We start from the raw sequence: 27,462 nt of genomic DNA, 5'->3' as shown, positions 1-27,462 counted from the left end.
TGTATTTTTCTAAAACCGGTTCGTTTAGACCAAACCAGTCCCGGTTAGACCGGTTCCGGTCGGTAAACCGGTTCATTAGGTGGACCGGTCCGATCACCGGTTCCGGTTTTAAAAACACTGGATGTACCATGAATATATCACCCCCTTTAGAAGTAGAAAGCACCTAATAGGATGATTGGTTAACCCCTCTTTGAGCTTAAAGACATTGTCGCATGCCAAAGCCCACTATGGAAGGGCATGTCATTATGAAGTGCCCACTTATTGTCCATGGTTTGTAAACTCTTTTACTTGATTGCTGTAATGACTTGATATGATGGAAGGTGTGGGGACACATTGGATCTTATTCAGGATTACAAATGGTCTCCATTTTGGGTTTGGTCTACCTATACGGGGTCCTAACCCTCTAGAGGGCCACATTGGCACATGTAGGGTGAGTAGAGAGCCATGGGTCTTCGCAACAACCGATACCACTACATGGATCCCCAGAGTCATTCATAGATTTCTTATGGTTCAGCTATTGGACAAGGAAGATGCACCTAGTTCACCATGTCCATCCGGCCCCACAGTTACATTATACACTCGGCAGACGACCCATGACTTGTATGGTGATGTGGCATCATTTAACCAATCATCTGAGCCTTTGCAGAGGGTGTACAGGCATCTTCGACTTATTTGGAGACCCATGAGGACATTTGTGTGCCCCCACACCCACTTGGGAGTACCACAGGTTTACCACTTGGAGAACAAGGGACCACCCCCTTGTCCATTGCTTTTGGGAGTCCTATTTCAGATTTTGGCACTTATGGACTTCATCAGGCTTCCTCCAAGGCGACTTCATCAGGCTTCCTCCAAGGCCCAACGACATGCTTTTTTGATCATTTGACCCCTTAAGAGGTTTATTCTTTTGTTTATGAGCTAGTTTGGTGGGCTTGTTGCCAAAAGTTACTTATCTTGTACATTATTTTATTCTAGGGGCTTAATTAGGCATAATTAGCTAAATTAAACTCATTAGAGGTGTATACATACAAGTGATGTGAATTCATTTTCAATCATCTCTTGGTTTTGGACTTGTATCTCTTTAGATTTTCACTATCCTTCTTGGTGGACAAAATTTTGGAGCATGGAATGAATTTTGATGTTTGGATTATCTTCTCTTGTCTTGGAGTTTCTTGATTGGCAAATTGTTGATGGTTGGATATATTTTCTTACATGTAAGTACAATTTAATGCTCTTCTTTCTTTTACTTTGTCACATGCATTGATGATGAGATTTTCTCTATACTAGGGCTAATTGTTGCATCCGTTATTGTAAAATTGTGGAATTATGTTTCTAGATAGCGTCTCTCCATCTATGGGCCATGTATGATGAATGAATCTTCCTAGGTATAATTCTATGGTTGAATTTATCTTGATAAGCCGTCTAATCTTGCAAAACAAAGTATAAAGCTTTTAAGGTCACTCTCCTTTGCCCTAATGCTAAGCGGAGTTGTCCTTGAAGCCTCCTTGACCTAGAAATCAAAGTCCATTCTCATTATTCTTCTTGACTCCAATCTCCCCAAAGGATTAGGCACTAGTCTACCATAAGGTGATCACCCTAAAAACTATTTTTTTCACCTTCTCATCTTCTTTCTAGGTGTAGCCCCATTAGGTCCCCTAGGGCATCATTTTCCCAGCAAACCACCCACAGAAAAATTTCGATTTCTTGGCCTCTACTGTGTTGGGGAGTCTCCTAGGTGTCCTCCAAATTTGAGGTCATTCCAACGGTTGGATCCCGAGATATCCCAAGCCCTAGCCTTGAGACCAAATTTCACCCTAGGTTTCTTTAGGCTAGCTACCTCATAGGGGCCATTGCATTGCTTTCATTGAAATTTCTCTCTTTGATTCCTTTCTCCTCCCTAATTAGGTCAAGTACACCATTGGTTACTAAATCCCATTCCCTTGACCTATCCGGGGGTCCACTTGGGCTCGTGTGGTCCCATTTCATATCAAATCTATTTCTCCAAAAACCACTTGGGAAACCAAATTTCATAAGGAATTTAGGGATTGGGAAGCTCCTTTGCAAGTCACATTCATTATACCTAGCCCTCAAATCCTCACCAATCCCTCCTTGCTTAAAAAGCAAGTAAGCCCTAATCTTGAGGTTCTCTTAGGAAGGGGTCATTGGAATCATTTCATATCCATTTCATTTGATCTATCCTTCTTAAGTGATTCTCTATATATCGGGTCTCCTCCATTGGTGAAAGTCCGTAAAGAGTAGGGAGCTCTAGCTGTGGTGACAGTGGGCTTTGGACCTAGTAGGACCTTCTATGGATGGACCTTCTGAATCACTCAAGCATATCCATCAGCCAGGAACTCCATTGGCCTGGAGAATTGGGGTGTGGGGGATAAGTAACAACTTTCTGACAGGAAGAAAGGTAATATTCACTGATTATCAAAACACAACTAGACTCCTCGGCTGGGGTGGAATAAATGAAGATAGTGAAAAGCTCCATTGTTGCTCTTGACCTAGCAAGTGTGCCCCTCTAGGACCTCTGCTAGTTTGAGCGGTAACACTAACAATAGGAAAATAAAATATTAATATATGTTAAAAAAGGAGGAAATGAAACTGATACCATGAAACATCTCGAAAATGCGAAGAAAACATGTCCCAAAAGTGTCAGTTCTCAAGTAACCCCTGTAGGCATCTCTTAAGAGGTTTTCAGGGGTGCTTGGAAACATACACATTTCCTTGGGTGCGAGTTATTCCTGTAACATAGCTGCAAATATAAAATTTGGTGAGGCTAAATCCCTGGGAGGATGTTTTATTAAGTTGTCAATCACTGACTATTATGAAAACTATGTACATAAAAGACCATCGCAAAGCTCAAGGTGCGAGCTTCACAAGACATTGTACTAATGTCAGATAAATAAACCGTATAATTGTTTTAAAATTTAAATGCAACATGCCTTGCAATCACCAAAAGGCTTGTTTACACAACTTGACTAACGAACTTATCAAATTGTTTGATCCACATCTTAATATTCAGGTACTGGATGCAGACTTGAAGCAAAAAAATTATTTTATAATTAGTGCTACCCCTCATATTACATGAGTTGTAAACTTATGATTTTGATCACATGATAGGGGTGACATGCTCGGTGGCTAATGGATCTTCTATCTTTGCTTGGAGATGGTACATCTTGGTTGGGATTGATGATGTTTGAAGATCCTCTTGCTTCACCATGATGTTGATGCACATTGATTCAATGGGATTATGTTTGTGTCTTTCTCTTCATGGTTACACTTGATTCTTAGATGGATAGTGATGACATGCTTCTTAGCACATTGATATGATATTGATTGATCAATCATCTATTGTCTATCTTCACGCCTTTGGATCAACTTTCTGAATGTTATTCCTAGCATGTTTGTATGACGAAATATGATTGTAGAGGAGGAGCACTCTAGTATTTCGTTCAATTGAATTCCTATGATGGTTCTTAATGAGATAGACATAATTTCTTAGAGCCCCCCCCTTTTTGTACATTTGGAATTTATGATGGAGCAACCTAGTGTTTAAGGCAAATATTGGCATGATTGATGGCATCATACTTCTTGGTGAGGCTACCCTAGGGTTTGATGTGTCTATCATAATCTTATGGTGATGTATGATCAAATAGACACTTATTCTCAGTGAGTGCTCCATTCGCTCATTGTTATTTCAGGATTCACATGGTTTTCAACTTTTGAATGAGGATGGATGACCTATTGATGAGTGTGCCCTAGGATTTGAGGTGTCTTACATGGCTTTTTGATGATATTTGATAGGATAAACATTCTATTTTATGGAGTGCTTCAGTCACTCATGGTTTTTTCATGTTCTTATAGTATAGTTGGAGAGGCCAATTCACTTCTAGTTGCATAGTTGGACTCCATTTTCTCCTATGGATACTATCCACAAGTGGTTGGTAACATTTGGCTCCAACTGGGACATGAGCTCTCAGAAGAGTGCACGAACGTACTCGAATGGGAGGTCATGAGAACACCAACAATCTCTTGGGACCACAAACCTGTTACCTGCACATATCAAAGACCAAACTCACAGGGCAACATGTTTTTCTGGTGTCTTATGATCACCCATGCTTAGTATTAGGCCATAAAACCAACAAGAAAATAAGATAACATGCAATTTTAATATAAATGGAGCTAGTCTTTCATGATAATATCATATGATGTTAGTTCTAATGAGAAAATCAACATGTAATGCATCCTACCCTAACATGCATATGATACAATGTCAAGTGTCAAGGAAAGGGGTGATATAACTCAATTTGATTGGTTATGGCCAAAGTTCATCGTTAAGTTTGGCAATGTAATAATAATCTTCTCGAACCTTTCCATGAATCTTGACAAGCACATGGTTTTTATCTACCAAGATCACATCCCCAACCTTGTATTCCTTCTTAGGCTTCCATTTCTTGTTTTGTTTGTGACTAGGCCTTTTGAGGATACAAACTTCTTGTGAAGGAAGAATGGGAGAAGGTTTCTTAATCTTGGGCATCTTGTAATAAGGGATTGGTCCAAGCTTCACCACATGGGTAGGGTATGCAGGTTCTTTATAAAGGATGAAAGGAGTCCCATTAGACTACGGAATTGTGACGTAAGATAAGTCCCTTTTGAAGTTGACCACCCACAGTGGCACTCCATTTCCTTGATAGTAGCATCCCCCATACATTAGGAATATCTATGACCACGACATCCATTAGTAATGATATATCAAGATTCATAGCCAAAGAAACTTTGAGATCCTTTATGAGGCCCTCTACTTCAATCGGTTGAGAATTGAACCCCCAAATCGCCTTGTACCTACGAGTAATGCTAAGATTCAATTGCTTCATGACTTTTAGTGGCATAATATTCGAGGAAGCCCTCGAATCTAACATGTAGCTATGCAATACGGGGTCATTAGCAACTAAGGTGAGGAGGAATGGTTCATGTCTTGGGTTTAAATTAGGAAGTTGGATGTTTTGCAATGCTACGAGTATGTCTTCTTCTTCAAACCCAAGGGTTTTCTTGGCTTGCCAATGCTGTCGTGGAAGTTTCACAATCTCTTTTAATGGAACCTGGACAATCATCTTTCCTATAACAACCTCTATATCAACATCAAGCTCAACCTCTTTACCCTTATCCCTTTTTGTGGGTTCTCCCTTTTGAGGGTTCCCTTTAGAATTGACTTTCTTTGGAGGATCCTTCTTAAGGGGTTCTTTAAGGAGAGGTTCTTTGTGAGGGGCTGCTTAGGAAAAGATTCATTCTTGTTGGTTTCCTGGGAGGTTGTTGGATTCTCATGATTGTTCTTTCATGAATATTGGATCCCTTTAAATCTTCCACTATCATCGGCGTTGACGATTGGCTCATTTTTCTCTTCTGTAATGGTCACTTCACTAATGGGAGGATGAGTGTATGAGCCACCTAGAAAAGTGTTAAAGGCTTCAAATTCTAAGATATTAGCTTGCTCATTGATTTCTTCATCTTCACTCTCATCTTCATCACTTTGTTCATCCTCAGAGGATGATTCTTGTTCCACAACATTTGTTGGAGCCAAAGTGTTGGGGGCTTGAGATGAGCTTGGCTTGTCTTTATCATTTTTCTTTCTAGGGAAAGGCTTGCCTTTGGGAATATAATTTGATTTTTGGGCCCTGTCCAAGCTGGTGAGTGTTGGGTCCCTATAATACTAGTGATTACCCCAATACTATTGTAGTTATACCCCTTATTAATATTGTTGTGCCCCTATTGCCCCCATATTGTTACTTCTGTGCCCCATAGAATCCCTCTATTATTATTTTTGTGGCTTTATATTATTATTGTTAGGTCGGCTGGATTATATTGTGACTCCTTAGACTCCTATATATAGAAAGGAGGTTTTGTCATTTGAATCATCCAAGAATTGTTCATTTATGTAATGTAAAGGAGGTTGCCCCCTCGAAGAGGCTGAATTCTAAGGCGTTGATCTATCTTTTCTTGAGCTGGTTTCATAACATTTGGTATCGGAGCTTGTCGCCTATAACCTTCTTTAAACATGAAACATGGAAAACTGGGTGCAATCGAGAAGCTGCAGGAAGCTCCAATTTGTATGCCATAGTACCAATCTTTTGCAACACCTTGTACGGACCATAATACTTTGGTGATAATTTATTACCCTTCTTAGCTTCTACACCTTTCTTTAAACCATCCATCTTAGCTTCTACATCTTTCTTTAAACCATCCATCTTAGATTCTGTTCCTTTTTGTGCAAGGGACAATTGTTGCACTTGGTCTTGTAATTTTGATATATCATGTTGCATTTCTTCCTCTTCTCCATGAGTCATGCTAGAGCTTTCAGGTTCCTTACTAGGTGTTTGCATTTTCAGTGTAGAGTCTATCTCGTGAATTCATCTCCTCAATTAGCTTATCGAATATCTTAAGGAGCACTAAATTGTCTCTTCGGTTTGGTTCGTGGATTTTCCCTTTTTGACTTCAACCTTAGCTTTAGGGCACTAATCCACATCCATTTTAGAAATTTGTAGGTTTTGTTCAACTTCCATGACTGACCCTTTAGCCTCAGCCAAGGCCTTAGGTTTCTTATCCCTTAAAGCATATGTCAAATGACCACCAATTGCCTTAATGAATTTGTCAAGGATGTTAGTGCCAGGGGGTCTCAAATGGTTAGGGATATCCCTTACTACCCTGTCAAATTTTTGGATAATCCTTGATATCTTCCCTTCACCTACTTATTTGGTAAAATTTGTCAATGTTGAATGTTCCCTGTGCATCACATGACCATCTTCTCATGAACATATCCTCAAATTGGTCAGACATTTCTATGCATCCTGGGGCGAAACTTAGGTACCACTCCCTAGATGGCCCTTCAAAGGATAATGCAAAAAGCATCATGATCCTATCTTCATCAAATACTAATCTATGAGAAATGGCCCAACAAAACTCTTCAACATGGTCACGACTCACGAGCACTTATGGTAGCATCACCCTTAAACTTGGGTAGCCAATTATTGTATTTTTCAGGTAAAGGCTTAGGATCATTACTCAAGTTTAAAGGGGAAAAGGCACTAATCAAATCCTTCTCACTTCGTGACATTTTTGGTGATCTTGGTTTAGGCTGGTGGTAGAGTCTGTTGCCGTCTTGAGGGTGTGATCAACAACTTTTTCATATTCAAGGAGAAGGATGGTTCTAACGGGTGATGGAGTTCGTTTTCCCTTTCTTGCAACAGCCCTAGTTAAAGGAAGAATGTTGTTGCCTTCAATCAAGCTAGGGGATTGGACAATGAGAGGAGTTGCTAGAGGAATATTGGAAGTGTTGTCTATGAATCAATTCCTCAATGATTCACTTAGGGAGGTAGACTTGCTTCCTCCTCGGCAATGACGCCAATATGTTAGCGCTCAAACTAGTAGGGGTCCTACGAGAGGATCCTATAGAGCAATTGCTAGCTCAAGGGGCAAATGGAGTGATAGTCCACTGTCACCTCATTTAAGGCTCCCTCCTCTTTACGGACTTTCACCGATGGGACGAGTCCCAATATGAGAGGAATCACATGAATAGATGGATCAATGATAAGCTAAGTCACCTGACACGTGGATTCAGGATTCGACGAATACAGGGATTCAAGTGTCGGATATGGAAACATTGACCCCCCAGAACAGGACACGTTCAGATATGTTATATATTATTTTATTAAATATATATATATTAAAAATTAGATATTTCTTACACAAATTCATCAATTTCAAACATAGATCTTCATCTAGATGTAAGTTTTACTGTTTACAAAGTAAGTTAGTAACATTATGCATAGTGATAGTACATACAAAATTCAAATACAATTGTAATTTGTGACATGTCACATAAATGATAAATGATAAATTCTGAATTCATAATACATATTCAATTCATCAATGATCCAATAGGAGAAAGACAAGATAGTAAGATAAAGATACTGACAGCTGTAGTTTTCTCATTAAGTCATCAAAATCAAAATGTGTTACATAGGTAGTGCAATGCCAATGGAAAATAGAAATAGAAAATACAAAACGACTACAAATATACAAGCCTCAAGGCAGTAGGTAGCTTATGACTCATGAGTCATCAATCCTCATAGTCATCATCAAAATCAGCATCACTGTCCTCATCATCATGGTCACCACTGCTCTCCTCTGCTGCATCCTCCTCCCCTGTATCCAAAGTCATCTCTGCATCTGCTGGTGTGGAGGATGACCCCTCTATAGTATCACCATCATCAAATCTGACAGGGTCTAGCACTGGATCATTGAGATCCATGTTGGCCAATGCCAACTGAACACTGCTGTCCAGACCCATATCATCAAGAAAGACATCCCACATCTTTGTCTTTCCCTTCAACCACTCTTCCCTCTGCCTATAAATAAGACGAAGGTTGGTGTGCACATACACTATTGTCTCTGCCCTAGACTGCTCAAGCCTGCTCTTCTTAACACTATACAAATTCTCATATGTGCTCCAATTCCTCTCACAACAAGAGGATGAAGTCACTTGAGAGAGGAGCCTCATGGCTAACTGCTGTAGAGGAGGGCTTGTTGCCCCATGATTTTCCCACCAAGAATAGGGCTTCTTAGCTCCCCTTTCTTTAATTAGATCATATCCTGCAACTCGACCAATGCCAGTGGAAAACTCTGCAAAGGCATCCTCAACCTCATCAAGCAATGCTCTATCCTGAAAAACCCGCTTGAATGCATCTTTCCTCCCTTGTGAGATTTCTCCATCCATGTGAGGAGGGAATCTGCGGGAAGGTCCACCATTTAGCCACTCATGGCTGTAGTATTTTGGGTTCAATGAGTGAGCCAAACAATATAAAGGTGTGCAATTCTTGTCTCATCTGCTGACAAGAATATCCTGTATAGTGGTGAAGAAGGCCTCTGGTGATATCTCATACTCGGGGCACTCACTTTGTAAAATAATGCTCCTCACAGACTGAATCATGGAATCCCATCCCTGATAAACCTCTCCTAGGATGGGTTGGTCTGTATCTGCAAATCGAAGCAAAGAAATGATAGGGTCCATGATTTGAATAAGTAGATCTACCCTCTCACACCAAGCATCATCTAGCACTGTGTCCTTCACTCTTTTAGATGCTACTTGATCTGTCTTTCTCCAAAAAGACCAAAACTTTGAAATAACCATGGCCCCAAGAGCGGTCTTGACTTCCCTCAACCTCTTCAACATGATGAATGAAGAGGCAAATCGTGTATCCGCAATCTTCAACAATGATAGATTGTTGTACTCCTTGTAGATAGTGAGGGCATTTGTACGATTTTGTACAAAGTTATGGATATGTCGTGCATCCTCAATAATGTTACCAATCCAAAGCACATCAGAAGCAATGGATTTCAGTGCTAAGTTCAATGAATGGACAATGCAAGGTGTCCAAAACACTTGTGGATATTTAGCTTCCACAATCATGCCAGCAACGTTGCAAACAGGTGCATTATCTGTAATGATTTGCACACAAGAATCAACACTTACATCTTCAATAACTTTAATAAACAACTCACCAATATATTGTGCATCCTTGTATTCTCCAAGTGTATCCACTACTTTCAAGAAAACTTGACTATTCAAGGAAAACACCATGAAGTTGATGAGTGGGTGTCGTGTTGGATCTGTCCATCCATAAAAAACAATGCAAACCCCAGATGTTGGCCATGATGCTTTAATAGGCTCAAGCATTTTTTGCACCTCTTTTTTTGCCTTCATCAACAATGTGGTTCTAAGCTTCTTTGAACCAGGGGGCACATACCCTAATGGAGCCCCTTGAGTTAGAGCTCGACACATCTCAATAAATAGAGGTGAATGTGCAACATTAATGGATATGAAGTTTTGATAGAAAAACAGGCAAGCGAAGGGAGGGAGGGGTTTTTGGATCTGATTGGAAGCTCATGGGAATGAAATGTGTGAAGAAAGAAAGAAGAGATCGTGAGATATGCAACCATGGTAAAGGAAATGAACATCCGAAAGACCAAGAAGATCTGACTAGGAAATTTCTCGGAAGGATATGAAGACTCTGATGGAAGTCTGAAAAAGATGGAGACCCTTGACAATGGATATCTTTGGGAGGTATGTCAACATGTATGCAGGATACTGATACACATTGGAAGAGGTCATGTTGAAAGACCATCACAAAGGTAATTTTGATTTAAGTGTTCATTTCTTATTGAACAAATAGCTGGATGGGTTTATGCAGGTTTGCCAAAGGAAGCAACATGGCATGAAGATAGTTCACTTTTTGATGAGAAGGATGATGACCTAACTAACTCATGGATGAAAGTGATAAATGGTCTGTGCCCTATGAAGAAGTCCCCAAAGCAAGAAGACTCCTTGAACAAAAGAAATTACATGACATCGAAGGAAGGAGTTCTTCTAGCAGCTGGTTGTCCTATCATCTCCACCTAAGGAGCTGTTGTAAGTCTCTAATTAAGTGGGAGCTTAGGTATAAGTAAACTTTTCCTCCCTAATTGAGAGGGAGAGAGATAGACACATTATTCTTGTCTTCACTTGGGAAGACAGAATAGAGGATTGGGTAATCATTTGGCATTCGATACCCTTTGATGATGTGATAAGGCATCTAAAATAAGAGGAGTCGTGGAGGAACGATATTCTTTGAGGGTTAGGGAGCCCAAGATAAGAATAGTCCTCATGGAACACACCCTGAGAACCCGATGGGGTATGTTTCGAGAGAGACAATGATGCTGAGGGTGTCTATAAATCATTGGGTCTCGCCAGCATTGAGCTCAGATCTTGTGGAGAGATAGAGCTATTAGTCAAGGCCTTGCTATATAACGTTGGTTAATATGATGCTAAACAAATGGGTTACCAATTCGACTCTTCTTATGATAAATTCTTCATATTGAGAATGACCAAGTATCATTATGAATAACTCCCTAGTTAAGAGGGAGTGTTGTAAAGTGTAACTAGGTTCAGTCTTCATAATGACATGTAATTATGTTCTTTGTAAATGATGAAAAAAATAGAATAAAATAATTTTTGTAATGCCTTGCTTCATGGGTTTCACGAGCAAGAGTTTTTATCTAGATGGTTCCCATTGAGAGCCTTAGGATTTATCATTAGCGTCATAGAATTAATGTAATGTATGAAGAGCTCTTCTTGAGCATGTGTTAAATGTATATAAGTCTATAAAGCCCTCCAACGACAAGTCTTCAAATCTGCTTCTAGACAAAGTGCAAAACTCATGTCAGCGCCGCGACGATGGCTCAGATCAAGGGTTGTCACCCTGATCCCCAATCTCTTCGTTTAAATTGTCTCCCTATAGCAAACTAAGGGGGGTGGACCCTACGAAAATGGAATGAAGGAGGTCTAGTTGGGAACCAACCAGTTTGGGAGACAGTTGAGCAACCAAGTACTTGTTTAGATCTAGCAAGACTTAAATGATTCAATTTATACAATTGATACCAGTGCCTTGTGGAGTCAACTATCTTGCTAAGAAATTTAGGACCAAGTACATGATGGACAACTGCCGCTAAGGAAAATGTTATTATGATGAAAAGAGATGCAAGATGTGATTAGCAAAGGGATGAGTGAGTAGTCTTGAGGTAAGATCGTTTAAGACTCAAGTACTTAGTATTGATTAACTTGATGACAGGAGTACTTAATGAAATGAAGAAACAGTTTTATACAATACAAAGTGCCAAATATCTCAAGTGCTAATAAGATACATATATGCTTTTAAGGAAAGATCAATAATACGCAAAAAATTATAATAACTACAAGTCAATAATGATATCTATGTCAAGAAAGAGAACTAGAGCATTTATCTAATTTATGCTTCAATGACAATTATTTGAAAATTCCAAAAATACTTAAGAGATATTCAAATAGCCCAAGTTTTCAATTAGATCCAAATCGAATGCAAGCCTTTTCAATGATACTTAACTCAACAGATTTCAAAATATTTACCATTCACCAAACAAGAAAACCTTTGGGCAATTTAAAATATTAGACTTATATGTTCCAAGTGTGTGAAATGAATCTTCTTTAGGCAATGAGCTTGTGTGTATGTGATTCAGAAACTTAGAAAATAGGAGTTTAAACTTGGATTTTGTTGCCAATAATTGTACCAAAATTTTGTTGACCTGAACTTATGCAAACAGTCATCCAAAAACACTTATTTTCAAAGATTAGATTTAGGACAGCAACAATTTTTCTAATGACATCAGTGAAATTAAAATACCAAACTAAGCGAAACATGTCAAACAAATTTTGAATTGTGTTATGAACTCAAATCACTTGAAATTTCAGAATTTAATCTATGGCAACCAATATGTTTGAATGATAAAAAAGAGTAGCAAAAAAGACTTTATGACAGCAGGGAAATGCTTGCTACAATCAAGAAGATCACCCATCTAGATTCTTATGACAATTACTTCCACAACGATATTAAAATGGAGTTGTCTATAATGCGACTTTTTGAGATTCCGGTGACGGAATCCGGCGGAAGAAATTGAGATGAAATCATGATTTGTTGCAGTTAAAATGGTTTTTTAACTGCATATTCGGATTCAGCACCCTGAAAAACCCCTGAGACGCTTTCATTGTGCAGAAACTAGTTATCAAACTTCGATTTCAATAAATTACTGCCGGATTTTCACCGGAAAAAATCGCCGGAAAGGCTTTCAAAAAGTCGTGTTAAAGACTACGGCTATTAAAATTCCTAACTTTTAGAGAATCGTTTTTAGGACAACAGTGAATTGTTTAGGACAACAGTAAACAAATGTTATGACAACAAGAATATGACAATGAAAACAGTAAGCTATCAATCCTATCTTTATACCAAAAATTTACCGAAAATTTTCCAAACTTGCCCACATAAATTATCAAAAAATTTCAGCGTGTTATGATGTGATTTCGAGAATTATATCGGATCCGATATACTTATTACAGTCAGCAATTAAAATATGAAATAGGCTTAATGATGGATTCCCAACTCAAAAATTAATTCCTTAATGTGTTAGGCAACTTAGGAACTAATTTTAGGCTAACCCACATGAAATTATGGCACCATTAAAAATGTACATGATTGTTGTAACAAACAATGAGGAAAAAGAGGGTTTAAAGATCAAACCCTTAGGCCCTAGGCCTTGAAGATCACTTGCTCAAGTTGCCAAAAAAATTCCAATACCTGAAGGCTGAAACACAAATTTTTACCAATTTTTTCTGCAAAAAATCACCAATGATCAACGTCAAAAAACTAAATATTCAGATTAGAAATGGAGCAAGAAGAATCTACAGCCAATGAGGGCTAGCACTAGGCCCAATAGGGCTAGAGTTGGGTTAGGAAAAGGCAGATCTGGGCTTAGGAGCCCCAAAACTTGAAACTCTTTTTCTAAAAAAATTATTTTGCTTCAGATCTTCAAATTTGTTGCAAAATCTTTAATGGTTGGCCCTGCAAAAATATTTGGGACAAGATCTTGCCCTCCAGGGCCTAGATCTGTCTCAAAACCCCCAGATCTCCTTGAAAAAATCTTAGATCTGAAAATTTCCTTGGATGATTTCTCAGATCTATTCCTGCAAACAATCTTTGAGCCCAGATCTTGCCCCCCAAGGTCTAGATCTGGCTCAGATCTGAAGATTTCCTTGGCTGATTTCTCAGATCTATTCCTGCACAAGTGAAAAGAGAAAAACCCAATACCCAATATGTACAAAAATAGAGAAAATCCCAAAAACCCAAGTGTTAAAATTCAAAATTATGTTATAAAATTTCAGATCTACACAAGTAAATAACATATTTTTACAAATAATATATAAATCTATACAAATAATTTACAGATTTATCGGATCTGAGGAGTATGAGTCCAACTCCGCTCCCAGATCTGATACTCTAAGGCTCTTAATAGCCATATCTATCAAATTTTCCACAAAAAATAGTTTTTTTAAATTTTAAAGGAGGTGTTAACTCGAAACCCTCTGTGTATCACTAACAAAATCTTATGATAAGCCGTAGCTAATTTACCTGGGCTCTTCAGAAAACAGATCGGGAGTTGGCTGGTCCAACTGAAAACTTCCCACAACGCCCGAGGATCTAAAATCAAGATTTCCCTGCAAAACTCATTCTGACAAATAGAGATACGTGCTATTACGTTCAAAATTTAAACTATTATTCAAACCCCGATGACTGAGCAAGCTACCTGTACTCAAATCACTCTTCAAAAGCTATCATCAATGGCTTTAGAAAAAATTATGCATGAAAACAACACATTTTACAGTTTTCCCATGAAGAGTAACACCAATAGAATTTATCTCCAAAGTATTTCTTTATTATCCAGAAAAAAATATTACACCCGAGCTTCTTGCTAAGCACATGATCAAAAGATTGGATGGATCAACTGACAAATGACTTCCTATTTAAAGATAAATCCTCCAACGGCTAGTTCAAGTGATCCTCATCAAAGAAATCTTGATCGTTGATGAATATTAAAATTTTTTTTAATCTCATCTGTCGAAATATTTAAATATTTGGGGAAATTCGAAATTTTTAATTAAATGTATTTTAATTAACTAAAAAATAGAACTTTTGAGTTAATTTCCCCAAAAAATTGACTTTGACTTAATCCCCAAGGATCAAAGGTTTAAAATTTAGCAAAATAATTAATTTACCTTAGTCCCGGGACCTTTTAAAATTTATTTTTTTAGGACCGACGAATTTTGCCTTTGGAGAATTTAAATTTACCTAGGACCTAGAATTAATTAAATTTTTGGCTTAGGATTTTAATTAATTTTTGGCCAAAAAATTTAATTAATTAACCTATGAGGAGATAAATTATTTTCCAACCCTCAATACACTTTACATCATGATTTTCATATTTTTTACATTATAAAGGAGAGAACCCATTTGTAATAGACCACCCATTTCTGTGACACAAATATAATCCAACAGAGCAAGCAATTTGTAATAAAATAACCTAACCAAATAGTTATGATTATTCCCAAATCACTTTTACATAGACTCGATTTAGAACACTAAGACTCGCCTAAGATCCTAGCGACAAAATCCATTCTAGCTTTGGGGTAAGACTAGAGGGGGAAACTCTGCCGACCATCCAGAATGGATTGGTAAGACAAAAAACCTCCCAGAATGGATTGGTAAGACAAAAAACCTCCCAGAATGGAGATCGTCACTAGAAAGGTAGGTTTACCTAGGTTGTTACATACATGACAGGGTTCCACTGAGATTATTTATATCATATACATGAAGAATGGGTTTACATTATAACATGATGATCAAGCTGATGATGACAGCTGGACGGCACAGACACATTGATCATGCGCTATCCCTTTTGCGAAAAAAGGGGGTGTACTGCCTAAGTCACTAGGTTCGTGTTCGTGTTCATGTTCTTGTTCGGTGACCTTGAAATTCAAATAAAGTTCGGCACCTAAAATTTTGCCGATAAAGTTCGACATATAGAAATTTGAAAAAAAAAATGTATATATATAAATAAAAATCAATTTAAAGTCAAATTCAAAGTCCATAATGCACACTAACGAATTTCAAAACGAATTTTAACGAATTTCAAACGAATTTCAACGAATATTAACGAATTTGAATGATTTTCAATGATTAAATTCGCCTTGAAATTCGAATTCGTTTCAAGTTTGAGTTCGCCATTTTGTTCGGCGAACTTGAACGGATAAATTCGAATTCGTTTGAAGTTCGGCGAATTTTGAATTTTTTCATTCAAATTCGCCGAACCTGGTGACTAAGTGTACTGCTATGGGTCGTTGACATGTAGTGGTCAACAGGCCTATTTTGAAGTTGTTTGGTTGAGGAAGCTCTTCAGTGAGCTATTTGAGCATGTGCTAGATACCACATTATCTATTGCGATAACCAAAGTGGGATTTTCCTTTTAGAGAATCTCATTTTCCACGGCCGCTCCAAGCATATTGATATCAGGTACCACTTTATTCAGGATATGGTACAACGAGGAGAAATAAGGCTCCAACACATCAGGACTAATTAGTAGGTTGCTGACATCCTCACGAAGCCCTTGGGGAATGTCAAATTCTTAGCTTTCCAAGAGAGACTTGGAGTCCTGGAAGGACCCTCCCATGAGGGTCCTGCTTGAGTTGGACATTGAGCTTTGAGAGCTCCTGGGGGCTTGGGGTACTTCTTGGAGCTATGTGTGACCATAGGGTGAGTGGTTCACCTTCCCCTGTGATACCCCATGATGATATATGAGAGCATAGGGTGAGTGGTTCACCTTCCCCTATGGTGGTTGACATGTGTGTAGGGTGAGTGGTTCACCTTCCCCTACGATTGATGACATATGCATAGGATGAGTGGCTCACCTTATCCTGCGAATACCTCAACATACATCCTACCCATGTAGTCCGAGACCCTTGGGAAGTACCTTTCATCTGGCCAATGAGTTGGAAAAAGAGGATAGGGACCATAGTATTACAGATGGATGCATCATGTACTGTCGTACTCCCTATGTCTAGGATGCATGATGTTCAACAACTTGATCATTCAGGATCAAGTCTGATTGGGGTTCTACCCCTTATGTGGATTGACTTTTGTCAGTGGAGAGTGGTAAGTTCTTGTGACTCACTCTCGATCGATTCTTCTTATTATCTATATCAGTGTTCAACAGAGTTGAGACGAATTGCAGAGATGGTAGATGATGGCAGGATGGTATGATGACTGATGGTCAAATATTGATAGGTGGAATTCTCCCTAGTTGAGAGGGTGTGTTAAAGTTGGCAACTAGGGCCAAATTCCACTTTGGATAGCTCATTTGATGGAGATAATTATTGCATTGAATTCCTCTTTTCGAGAGGACCAAAATCGACCTAAAGATCACTAAATTTGGACAAGGAGAAATATGTTTTTGAAGTCAAGCCCACACGTGTAATTTGTCAAGGTCAGCTTGGGGTCAAGTTGGGCAAATTGATCCTCCTCCATCACATATAAATAGAAGTGACCTCGAACCTCATTTGGCACATTCATTACACTAACATATTCTTCTCTCTCCTTCATTGATTGGGTCGTACAGATTGCAGGGTAACCTTTCTTCTTCACATGTGCTAGTTTTTGGAGGACAATTTGACTGGGCGTTGAATTTCTCTTTCAGCCAGATTTGACCAGCGTCAACTGAGCCTTGCTTGACCTCATTTGACTGCGATTTTTGTGGGAGAATCCCTATTTCAGCAGGCCACATTTATTGGCACAGAAATCGAGATTTTCTTGGCTGTTTGATCTACATTGACCGCAGGGTGGACTTCAGGTTGACCAAGTTTGAGTGCTGATTTATTGACTGTTTTGGGCTAAGTTTGACCAGACTGACTGCTGTTGACTTTCTAGTTAGGGCTGATTTGACTGCTGTTGACTGATAGCAGAATTGCAGATTTGACAGGGCTGTTTTGGACAGTGATTTGTAAAGTCAAATTTGACTTTGACTTTGTATTATTGTACTCTCTTCACTGAACATTTGATATTTATAATAAGGAAAATTGATCAAGGGTTTTTCCCTTCTTGGGGTTTTTCCCTGGGTTGAGCCAAATTTTGGTGTTCTCTTGTCTTGGCTTGTCTTTTTATCGTTTATGTTTTTACAGTTACTGTCCATGTGATTAATGGTTTAATGGTTTATGTGATTGCTATTGGAAATTAAGTAGAAATTATCATTGGGCTAATAAAAGGACATTGAGGTAATTGTGCGAGAATAGAACATACCATTGTTATCTAAAATTCACAATTTGTAACAAGTGCTATCTCTTGCAAAAGTGATCAAATTAATCTAAAACATTTGCTATATGCTGTTTATGGAGGCTGATTTGCTGATTTGAACTCTGAACTAACATCCTCCTATGCTGATACTGCACATGGAACTTTGGCTTTTATCAACTACATCATCTTCAACCACCATCATTGCTATTTCATTACAAGTAATGGACAATTGATAATACAACTGACTGTGGACGTCAAGCATTCTTCATTCAAAACACATAGCAGAACATTCTCCTGCAAATTAATAAAGCCAGTTGTTCAACAACTCTGGAATGCTAATTTTTTAGTGGACCAATGTTGTTAAATGGAAGATACTAATATATACTAGATCTAGGTTACGAGTGAGAGAAAATTGCAAGACAAGTGAGCAAATGGGCATCCATATATACATATCATATGTGTGTGTGTGTGAATATCAAATGCTGGGCGGGCGTTGACATACCTAAAAAATCAAGTGGGCCTTTTGAGTTTGTTATTTTGTAGGGTTGTCGATCTTACATAGAAAACAGAGATGACTTGTTGCCTTTGTTGGAATGGACATGAAGGTTACTGTGAAGGAACATATCCTGTTTGTGGGCCAAAAAATCCTATGAAAATCAAAATCCAGGGCTTAAGAGGCTCAATCTCAAGCTTTTAATACCAAACTGGATATGGACAAGAGATGAAGTTGGGGACTGATAAACAGAATTTCTAGAAGAGTAGATTGCAAAAAACTTGCTTAGAGAATATGATTGTAGTTTTCTATGACTTTGGATACTTGGGAGAAGCGCGCCTTTACTCTCCAAATATACAATAATTTTACATGCAATTAGTTCAAGCTTGGATTCTGACACCATCTCTACCTTTTCGCTATTTATATGGGATGAGGTGAAATGTGAACATGTCTGCACATGATATCAATTTATAGTAAATCATGTTAATATTTTACATTTAGGGAGAATTTAGGTTGAGTACTCATCAATGAGTGGAAATGTTCTTCACGAGGATATTTGCTTTTTTGTTTCCATTCCTTGATGGCTAAATAGCTTAGGTTCAATTGGTTAGTGGATTGTGAAAGTAGCTGGATCACGAGAACTCTGTTTAGGATCTGCTTTGACAACTTCTGACATATGTTGATTCCTTGAATGGATTGGTTGCAGGGGGAGCAACATTGTTTGCAGCTCGCACAATAAAAGTTAATGACTCAAACTTTCCGAGGTATTTGCTGGCTGTTGCATGTTTAAGTTTATTGTGAATTGTTTCCTTTTGCACAGGTTGGAATACTGCAATTACAAATAATGAAAACTGATTTTTGGAATGTTTCCTGAAAAATCTTTCTTTTGGTTTTGCAATAAGTGTGGAACATAACTATCGCTGCACAGACCATATAATTGAAATAAGGCCAAAATTTGATCTTATCGCTTTTTTTTGATCTGGTCAAAAAAGAAATATTAATTTCCAAAGTTATAAATTTCAGAAATATGAGCTACAAAGCCAATTATAAATAATTAAATTAATTATCTCTAGAGCAAAATCGATCTCCCTCGATTAATTTGATTTAATTAACCACTTTTCTTAAGTTAGACTTAGGGAAATATTTAATTATGTCTAATTAATCTAATTGAGATGTCTCTAAGGTTTTTCTCGCGAAACCTTTTATGGGTTTTGGAGATGTTGTGTTCCTTAGCGTCTTAGACACCATAGAGACTAGCACACTTGTCCGCTGCTACCCCAAAAACTAACAGAGAAGATGTAATTGATCTTGTGCTAAGCATGCCATAGGAGGGCCGATTTCTATTGAAGGAGGCTGAGACAGAACTATTCTAAGAAGTCAGTCAAGGGAGAAAGGTTGCCGAGGGCTAAAGACTAAGACCAAGGGTTTGAGGGCCTAATCTAAAGCCAACGTTGAAGCTGTCCCATGTTCCTGCTGGCTATTGTGAACACAAGTATGAGGAAGAGCCAAGGGTGGAGCTAAAACACCATAGTAACTCATCACAAGAAGCATTCTGGCCCAAGAAGAAGCCCAAGAATCTCAGGAAGCCACAATAGGAAATCATGCAAGGTTATGGTCTATTTCATGCTGGAAGGAAGACCGAGTTTGCGCAGGAAAAGGTTGAGATTCATGTGTTTTCTGTGGCCTAGTTAGGGTTCTGTCCAGATCATGTATAGGAGGAGATATCACAGAGTTGTGGGTGTAATCTGGTTGTAACTGAAGTCTGTGCAAGCTGAGTTTAAGCCACCGTAATTCTGTGGGAGGTCTGCATATAGTTATGTGAATAAGGGAGAGGATTGTGCCATTGGATGAGGTCATATAAGCCATAGATTAGCCTGCTATGAAGAGCCGAAAGGCTACAAGTGCTACACTGTAATTTTGTTGGTAGGACGAGCCCTAAGAGAGGCCAAAACTAGTCTCGGAACCCTTGAAACAGAGTTGCGAGTTACCTCAGTTGCATAGAGGGCAGTAGGGCAGCAAAAGGGCTGATGCGTTGGAGTGTTTGAGTTGCTAAGTTTGTATCTCAAAGCCTGTTCACAAACGAAGTTTTGAGCAATGTATCTTTAAGGCTAATGTACAATGGGTTTGAGTGCCAAATCTACTGTGAGAAAGCTGGTTGTTGGAGAGCTAATATACAATGATCTGAAGGGAGATCCATTGTGAGTAGCAGAGCTGTTAAAGGCTGATATATGCAATATATTTTACCTTGTGAGCAGCTGATCTGATAGTGATTAAGAAGGAGCGCAATCCCTCTATGCTGATGGCAAAGGACAGGCCAGGTGTCAAGGACAACAAGTGCAGAAAGGGCTGATCTAGATGAGCCACTTCAGCAAGTAAGTTATGTTTTGTTCTTGTCTTTCATTGGGCCGATTGTAGATCTGAAGCAGCAGATCACAAGCCTTTGTTTCTATACCATGTATACTAGTTGTGCTAGTGATCAAGGGCCATGATCCCTAGTAAGGGAGCCCCATGATTCTTTGATGAACCAATAAAATAATCAAGCTTTGGGCTCAAATTTGTGTGTATTAAATTGATTTCACTGCTGAAGATTTCTGCTGTGCAAAGTACTAGAATGTTGAGGATTTCTAGCGTGTCCGTGTGTGTGATTAACCTCAGACCAGATCTAGGACCTAAGGAAAAATCAATAGTAATTATCATATTAGAAAGTCATGAAAAATCAGCAAAAACTTCATCCAAAACTAAAGCCAAAAGCCAAATAGCCCATTTGGAGACACACAATTCGGACAAGCAATTCAATCTGAATTCGGTCTAGAAAGAAGTGTGAAGAGAGGGTGAAAAGAAGTGCGAAGTATAAGCAAAAAAAGGGAAGTGCAAAGTTTCTTTTGGGTGACTATCTTCTAGGCATAGTGAAGATTCTTTTGGGCAGTGCAAAGTTGGTGCACTGAAGATTCTTCTGGGCAATGCGAAGTTGGTGCAGCGAAGTTTCTTCTGGGATAGCGAAATAAAGACTCTTCTAGGTAATCAAAGTAGAGACCGAGTTTCTCTATAGAAGACCTAGAGACTGAGATTCTCTAAGGAAGTTGTGAAGGAGCAGTGGAAAAGGATAGAGATCCAATTTCTCTAGAAGGAGCCGAAAAGGAGCAGTTCTAGATCAAGAAGAAAGGCAAAGGAAGGAAGAGGCAGAGCATCAAGGTTGGTGACAAGGTTCTTCAGAGGATACCAGAGTCAAGGGTGTGTGTCAAGGTCTTGGTACTAATCAATTGAAGATATAGAAGAAGAATTTTGATTGGGTTTTCCTCTCAAGAGGTGAGAGGTTTTGGCCCTGGCTGAAGAAGCCTACATACTGCGTCACTTGCCTTCTATGCAATATTGGTAATTGTCTTGTGTTGTAGCGGCTACAAGCACCATCCAAAATTTTGCGTTAGATTCGTTTTGGAGCCTCCCTACCAACCATCCTCAACAACATGTCTTGCATCGTCAAGCACATAGGCTTCAATTGTTTCATAGAGTCTTGACAGCATGTGCATGCAAGTTTGTTCCACCTCCTTCACAGGCTACTTTCCAGACTTAGTGTCAGTTGCTGGTTGAGCAGCTCCCTCTGGGAATTGCGCAATTCTGGAGGGGAACCAACCTTCCCTCCAAAAATTGCACAAACCCAGCTGGACACCTAGCTGGGCTCCATAATTACGCAATTCTTCCTCTCAAAAATTGCGCAATTCATCCCAGGACAACTGCTCAGCCCAGAAATTGCGCAATTTTGGGCAGCAGTCACCTGCTGCTCCCAGAAATTGCACAATCCCTTTGGGACAGCTAGCCCAACAGCTAGCAGAAATTGCGCAAATCAGTCAGGCAACCTGCTGGGCTCAGAAATTGCGTAATGCAGTCAGACAGGCTTCCTTGAGAAAATTGTGCAATCTGACCCAGGATAGCTGCTTAGCCTAGAAATTGCACAATCCTGGGAGACAGTGACCTATTCCTCCCAGAAATTGTGCAATCCCTCTAGGACAACCATCTCTGCTCAACCCACAAACTGCGCAAATCCCTCTCCCAGGCTCGCAGACTGATGCATGTGCCTTCAGGTTGATCGGTTCCCTCCAGGACCAAGAAAAACTGATTTGCATGCATGAACTGCTTTTCCCAAGGCAATGTGTAAAGGCATCCCTAGATTTAGGGATCTATTTTTAGCAGCTGGAGGTTACATGCATGGATCACTTTAGAAACCTCCCGCCAAGTGTCGCTTTTCCTAGATTTGTGGCATGCGTGTCATAACCTCGATTTTATCAAAACTCATTTTCCGGACGCTGCAGAGCTCATTCCTTGCATCGATCTTGCAGCTTTGACATCCCACATTGCATCTAGGAGTTGTCAACACATTCAACTCAGTTGTTTTGGGGTAAGCCCGCTTCGCATATCTTGCGCTGCGTTTCTGTCGCTTTTTGTGTTTCGGCTTGTGTGAGTGTTGTCTGCTTGATTTCTGTGAACGCTTGCTGTCGTTTGCATGCATGTTAGCTTGTACAAGCATCGTTTCAGTTTTCGTTTGCATCTCACTGTTGTCGCATGCATGACACTGTTTTTGCATCGACGGTCACTATCGTGGTGACCTGCTTTAATCGCATGCATGTTGTCCCATTTTCTGAATCCTGCACTTACTATTTGCATGCATAATTATTCACTCTTGTTTGCACTTATCTCATCATGCATTCAAACTTCTCATGTTTTCAGTCGCCTGTCGGCCGGTCTGGGCTACCTTGGCCCGGACCGTGCCTTGCTCGGCCAACACTGCGCATTTCCGGAAGCGAAGGCAGTGTCCTACCCTCCAGAAATTCCGCAATTCTTGGAGGCAGTGTCTTGTTGGCCCTAGAAACTACGCAATGTAGTTTGCTGGTTACATGTCATCGCTGACTGAAATTGCGCATTGTGCAGTTTCAGTCCTCAGCAGGCCAGGCTGGATTGTGCATTGCGCAGTTCCAGTAGTCAGTCAGCCTCCTGATAGCCCGGACTGTGCCTTGTGCAGTTTTGGTAGTCAGTCTCCCGACCTCCTGGTGGAAATTGCACAACCTTCACGATCAATCACACAAGTATATTGCAAGTCAGTCCTCAAGTTTGTTTTGGTTTTCGACTGACAGATTGCTTTCCATGAGTGTTGCTATGTCTCCAGGCATCACAGGTGTTCGTTTGTCTCTCAGCAGCACAAGTACAATGGCCTTCAGGAGAGCAGAGTCAAAGGACACTGTTGAGAGCACAACGGGGGTTGCAGCCAAGCAAGTGTCTATGAGCTTGCCTACCTATGAAGACATCAAGTTGTTCGTAGACAAGGACATCAAGATAATATGGCAGCAACATCACAACGAGCAGCACCATCAGCAGCAACAGAAGGCAACACACCCACACGCGATGAATGCAAGAGGAAGGTTGTTGACAACACAGAGGCAGAGCAAAGTTGCGAGTTCAAAGCAAATCCACTCGTGACGAAAGCAGCTTTGGAGATTGAAGCTATGAGGTGACGACGTGACATGAAGATCGCACAAAGGCAGAAAGAGAAACAGAGAAGGAGTTGCATGTGCTGAAGCGACAACTCAAGGAAGAACAGGAGCTGCACAAACGAGAGAATGAGTTGCAGCAGGAACAGGTACAGCAGGAGGCGCAACATGCACAGATGGATGAAACTGTGCCCGTACAAGTTATAGATCCATCCCAGCAGCTGGCATGGAGTAGACAAGGTGAGTAGTGTTGTTGATCGCATGCAAGGGAATTCAACAACATGCATGTCATTGTGTGCACGCATGCAATCTCACCCATTTGGCACACTCACTGAGGCTAAGATAAGAACCAAGTCCGACTGGAGCTGAACATGTACTTGGACAAATTGATGTGCATGGTCACCAACACACACTTGGAGATCAACACAAACACTATGCATCAGTATGTTGTTAGTCCAAACTCCAACCACACTCAAGACGGTGATGCTCATGCTATCAAACGAGTTGGACAGAGGGGCCAGATCAGTGTACCCGAAATCCGGATGCAACGAAGGCAAGAGTTCGCTTTTAGCAAGATGTCACCATTGAGCGCACGGACACCATCACAGACGACTAAGCTTGGCATCAGTTCGCCACTGTCAATCATCATAAGAATGTCAAAGAGTTGGTCTTACCACAACGGTTTGAGTGTTAGTAATGTCTTGCATGGCTTGCTCAAGCCTATTTTGTCTCACATGGGTACATGTGCAAATTGTATGTAATGTCTTGTCAGGTGGAAGTTCAAGTGTCGATAGTTGAATGTAACAGTCATGGAGTAGTTGAAGAGTCATGAGGGTAGATGAACGGTCACAAAGGGGAATGTCAAGGGTCACCCCACTCTTTGCTATAAATAGTCCCTCATAACTCATTGTATAGGCTTTTGGTCAGCCAAGCTTTTGATAGGAGTATCTTAGAGAAAGTTTGGAGAGTATTGTAATGAGCCTTGGCTTCTCCACTATGCAGAGCTAGTATATCTCTTTGGAGGAGCAGGCGGCAGTGACTGTAATGTTCCGCTGTCGGAACTAGTGGTTGGTCATGGTTGTATTGTATGACTGGAACTTTCACTTCTTAATATAACAGAGCCAACACGTTTCATGCATATGTTGTTATTGTATTTCAGCTAACTTGTCTACTCTAATAATATATGTATCTGTTTGCTTATGCATGCATGTATGGCTTTCCTATATAAGTATGTATGAATCTTACTGAAATGTGTTGTTGGTTTAACCATCACTTTGGATTGCTAGCTCACTTGCTTTCCAGTTTGTGATGCATCTTTGCTCGTGTGTTCCCTTCTTAACTCCGTGCTTTCACAGGTTTCCAAGGGGCACACTCACCTCACCCCCTGTGTGTTAGAACCGCTCATGCACCTTCCTTGACTTACTGCATATGTCACACCCTTGCTACCAACAGGGACATCTTACTTGCCTCTGCGCACCATCGCGGTCAAGGCGATACCGTATGACCCACTGCTGGGACTCCTACACCAAACGGTCTAAGGTCTAGTTGAGAATTTTTATTGGGGAGATCCCCTGACATATTGGCGGGTCCAGCACCGCCAACATTTTGGCCGTAGAAGGAGGGCTAGATGACAAGCTGAGTCCTCACATTTGTTTTGAATCATTGCATATCTATCATGACTAACTACATAGTTTCTCTTCCAGAGTGTATGTCTTATGGAAACGACTTCTTAATCTCAAAAGAGCTTTCAGATAACTTGTCACATAAAACATGTGATGGTGGAGGCTATGTAGCTTTGGTTAGGCACGCGGTCGGCGTTGTAGGCTCATGCGAAAGACATGGAATCTTTGAAGAATACATGACTTGCGCATTGTTCGTCTACACGCTTCGAGGGCACCCATTGCACTGGTGTGCCACGCTGCCTGAAAAATCTATTCATTCTCTTGCTCATCTGGTCGCAGAGATAGATCGTGCTTTCAATCACTTTAACCGTAAAGCACTCAATAAAAAAATTTTGGAATTACGAAAAGTACTCGATGAATTCGTTGAACAGTGTCGCACACGCTTTTAAAATCTTCCATACCGATTTCCCGAAGATGAAATTGATTGGGAATATCTCGTTGAAAGATTTGAGTATCTTCTTTACATATCTGAAAATCCGCAATTCTTGAAATCATTCGGATCCCACTCAACGCACTCCGGTGATGGAGTTGCGCAATCAGAAGCAGGCATAGTTGCTATCACAAGTCACTGTCCGCCTTCACCTCATCAAACAACTCCACCACTGCATAGTGATGTGGGAGATTATGCACACACATTTGTCAAAGTGTCACATCCTCCCACCCCACCTGCTCTTGATATCTGCGCAGATTTGGTCTGCAAGCCTGTTTGGTTGTCATGTGGATTCGTTCCCTCAACCTCTGTCCCCTCGTTCTGTTGGTCCTCTAGATTGTACTGTCTTGTGTTCTTCCATTCCGGACTCCTCACCTGCTGTGAACAAGGATCAAGTTATCGACGGAGTTGGTGTTATCTAGCCAACCTGTGGCATCATTCATGATGAGTGTGTGCGGGAATCTAAAGAAGAACCCGTGGTGAAGGATGACTCCCTTCCAGCTACGCCCCATCTGCTTTATCTTGACATCCCTTGTGATTCTGCCACTGCTGATTTCCCCAGTGAAAACTCATTTCCGGATGTTTCTATTTCCGATCGTTCATAGGACACGTCAGATGTTAGTCTGTCATTACGTTGCAGAGAGGACACATCTTCCTCCGAAAATCCGTCCAATTTGTCATCTGTCATTTTTGAAAACACAGAGGGTGAACATCCTTGCTCATCTACCCCTCTGCCCGATTCATCAAATAATGAGGATGCCGACAAACATCCTGAATTTTCTGATCTTGGTTGTCGTGATCTCTCTACTTCTTCATCTGATCACGATGTTGATTCAATCGTTGTTAATCTGTCTAAGACACTGGTCTACGATGATCTATCTGTCGATGAAGTCGAAATCCCGTAGACTGTCGAGGCATTTTAGCTCGAGCTGATGGTTATGTCAGGTCCTCGCTGTCCTGAAGTTTGTTTCGCTTCTGATTAGGAAATTGTTGAAACATGCAAGGCTCCTCATCACTCTCTGCTTTGCATTCAAGGTCAATCTAACACTTAGATTTCACTTCCTCCACTCGAACTACACGATCTCATTGCTCATGCATTGGAGGAATCTTACACAACAAGCACACTTGCACAACTTAAGTACCTTTCTCGCGTTTTCTTGCATGTCATAGTCAAGAGAATGCATACACTCAAGATCTACATGCAATATAGCACAACACCATGGCAAGTCCACAGAGTGCATGTCATGTGCTTTCACTCATTTTTGTTCTGTGGATGCTTGTAAGCTCGGAGTGTGTACGTCTTCATCGTTATATCTTTCATGCTTGCTGGTTTGCGCAACTGCGATGTTCACGAACCATGCCTTCACCAACATGGGTCGACCAATGTGCCGGTGGCTGCATTGGAAGTATCACTTCACATGAGATGACCCATGCACTATTAGCTTAGGAGTAGGAGTAGTATTTGCTTTGAGTTGTTTGCTTGCATGCATGTTTGCTTCTTTCTTTGTGTGTTTGCTTGCTTGCTTGTTTGTTTGCTTACTTGCTTTGCATATGCATTTGCTTCTGCTTCTTGCTTTGCATTTTGTTTTGTTTGCTTGTTTTCGTTCGTAGGTTAGTTTTGCATGGACCGTGTGCG

The 27,462-nt window shown here is 40.2% G+C and overlaps 1 protein-coding gene across 1 annotated transcript in view; it reads left to right on the top strand.

Moving 5' to 3' along the window:
• LOC149173326 (uncharacterized) overlaps window positions 1–19,035 on the top strand; it is a 208,236-nt gene extending 189,201 nt beyond the window's left edge. Inside the window, exon 5 of the mRNA XM_089426663.1 lies at window positions 18,941–19,035. Within this exon, the coding sequence (XP_089282789.1) occupies window positions 18,941–19,035 (95 nt within the window). The remainder of the gene's footprint in view (window positions 1–18,940) is intronic.
• Window positions 19,036–27,462: the final 8,427 nt, after the last annotated feature.

The sequence above is a fragment of the Pinus tabuliformis genome, chromosome 4_2 (assembly GCF_031772625.1).
Source record: "Pinus tabuliformis cultivar Carrire ecotype Pingquan chromosome 4_2, CPIR1, whole genome shotgun sequence".
Classification (NCBI taxonomy): Eukaryota; Viridiplantae; Streptophyta; class Pinopsida; order Pinales; family Pinaceae; genus Pinus; species Pinus tabuliformis.
Note: the sequence above shows the minus strand (reverse complement) of the source record. Positions and strands in the feature narration are given on the sequence as shown.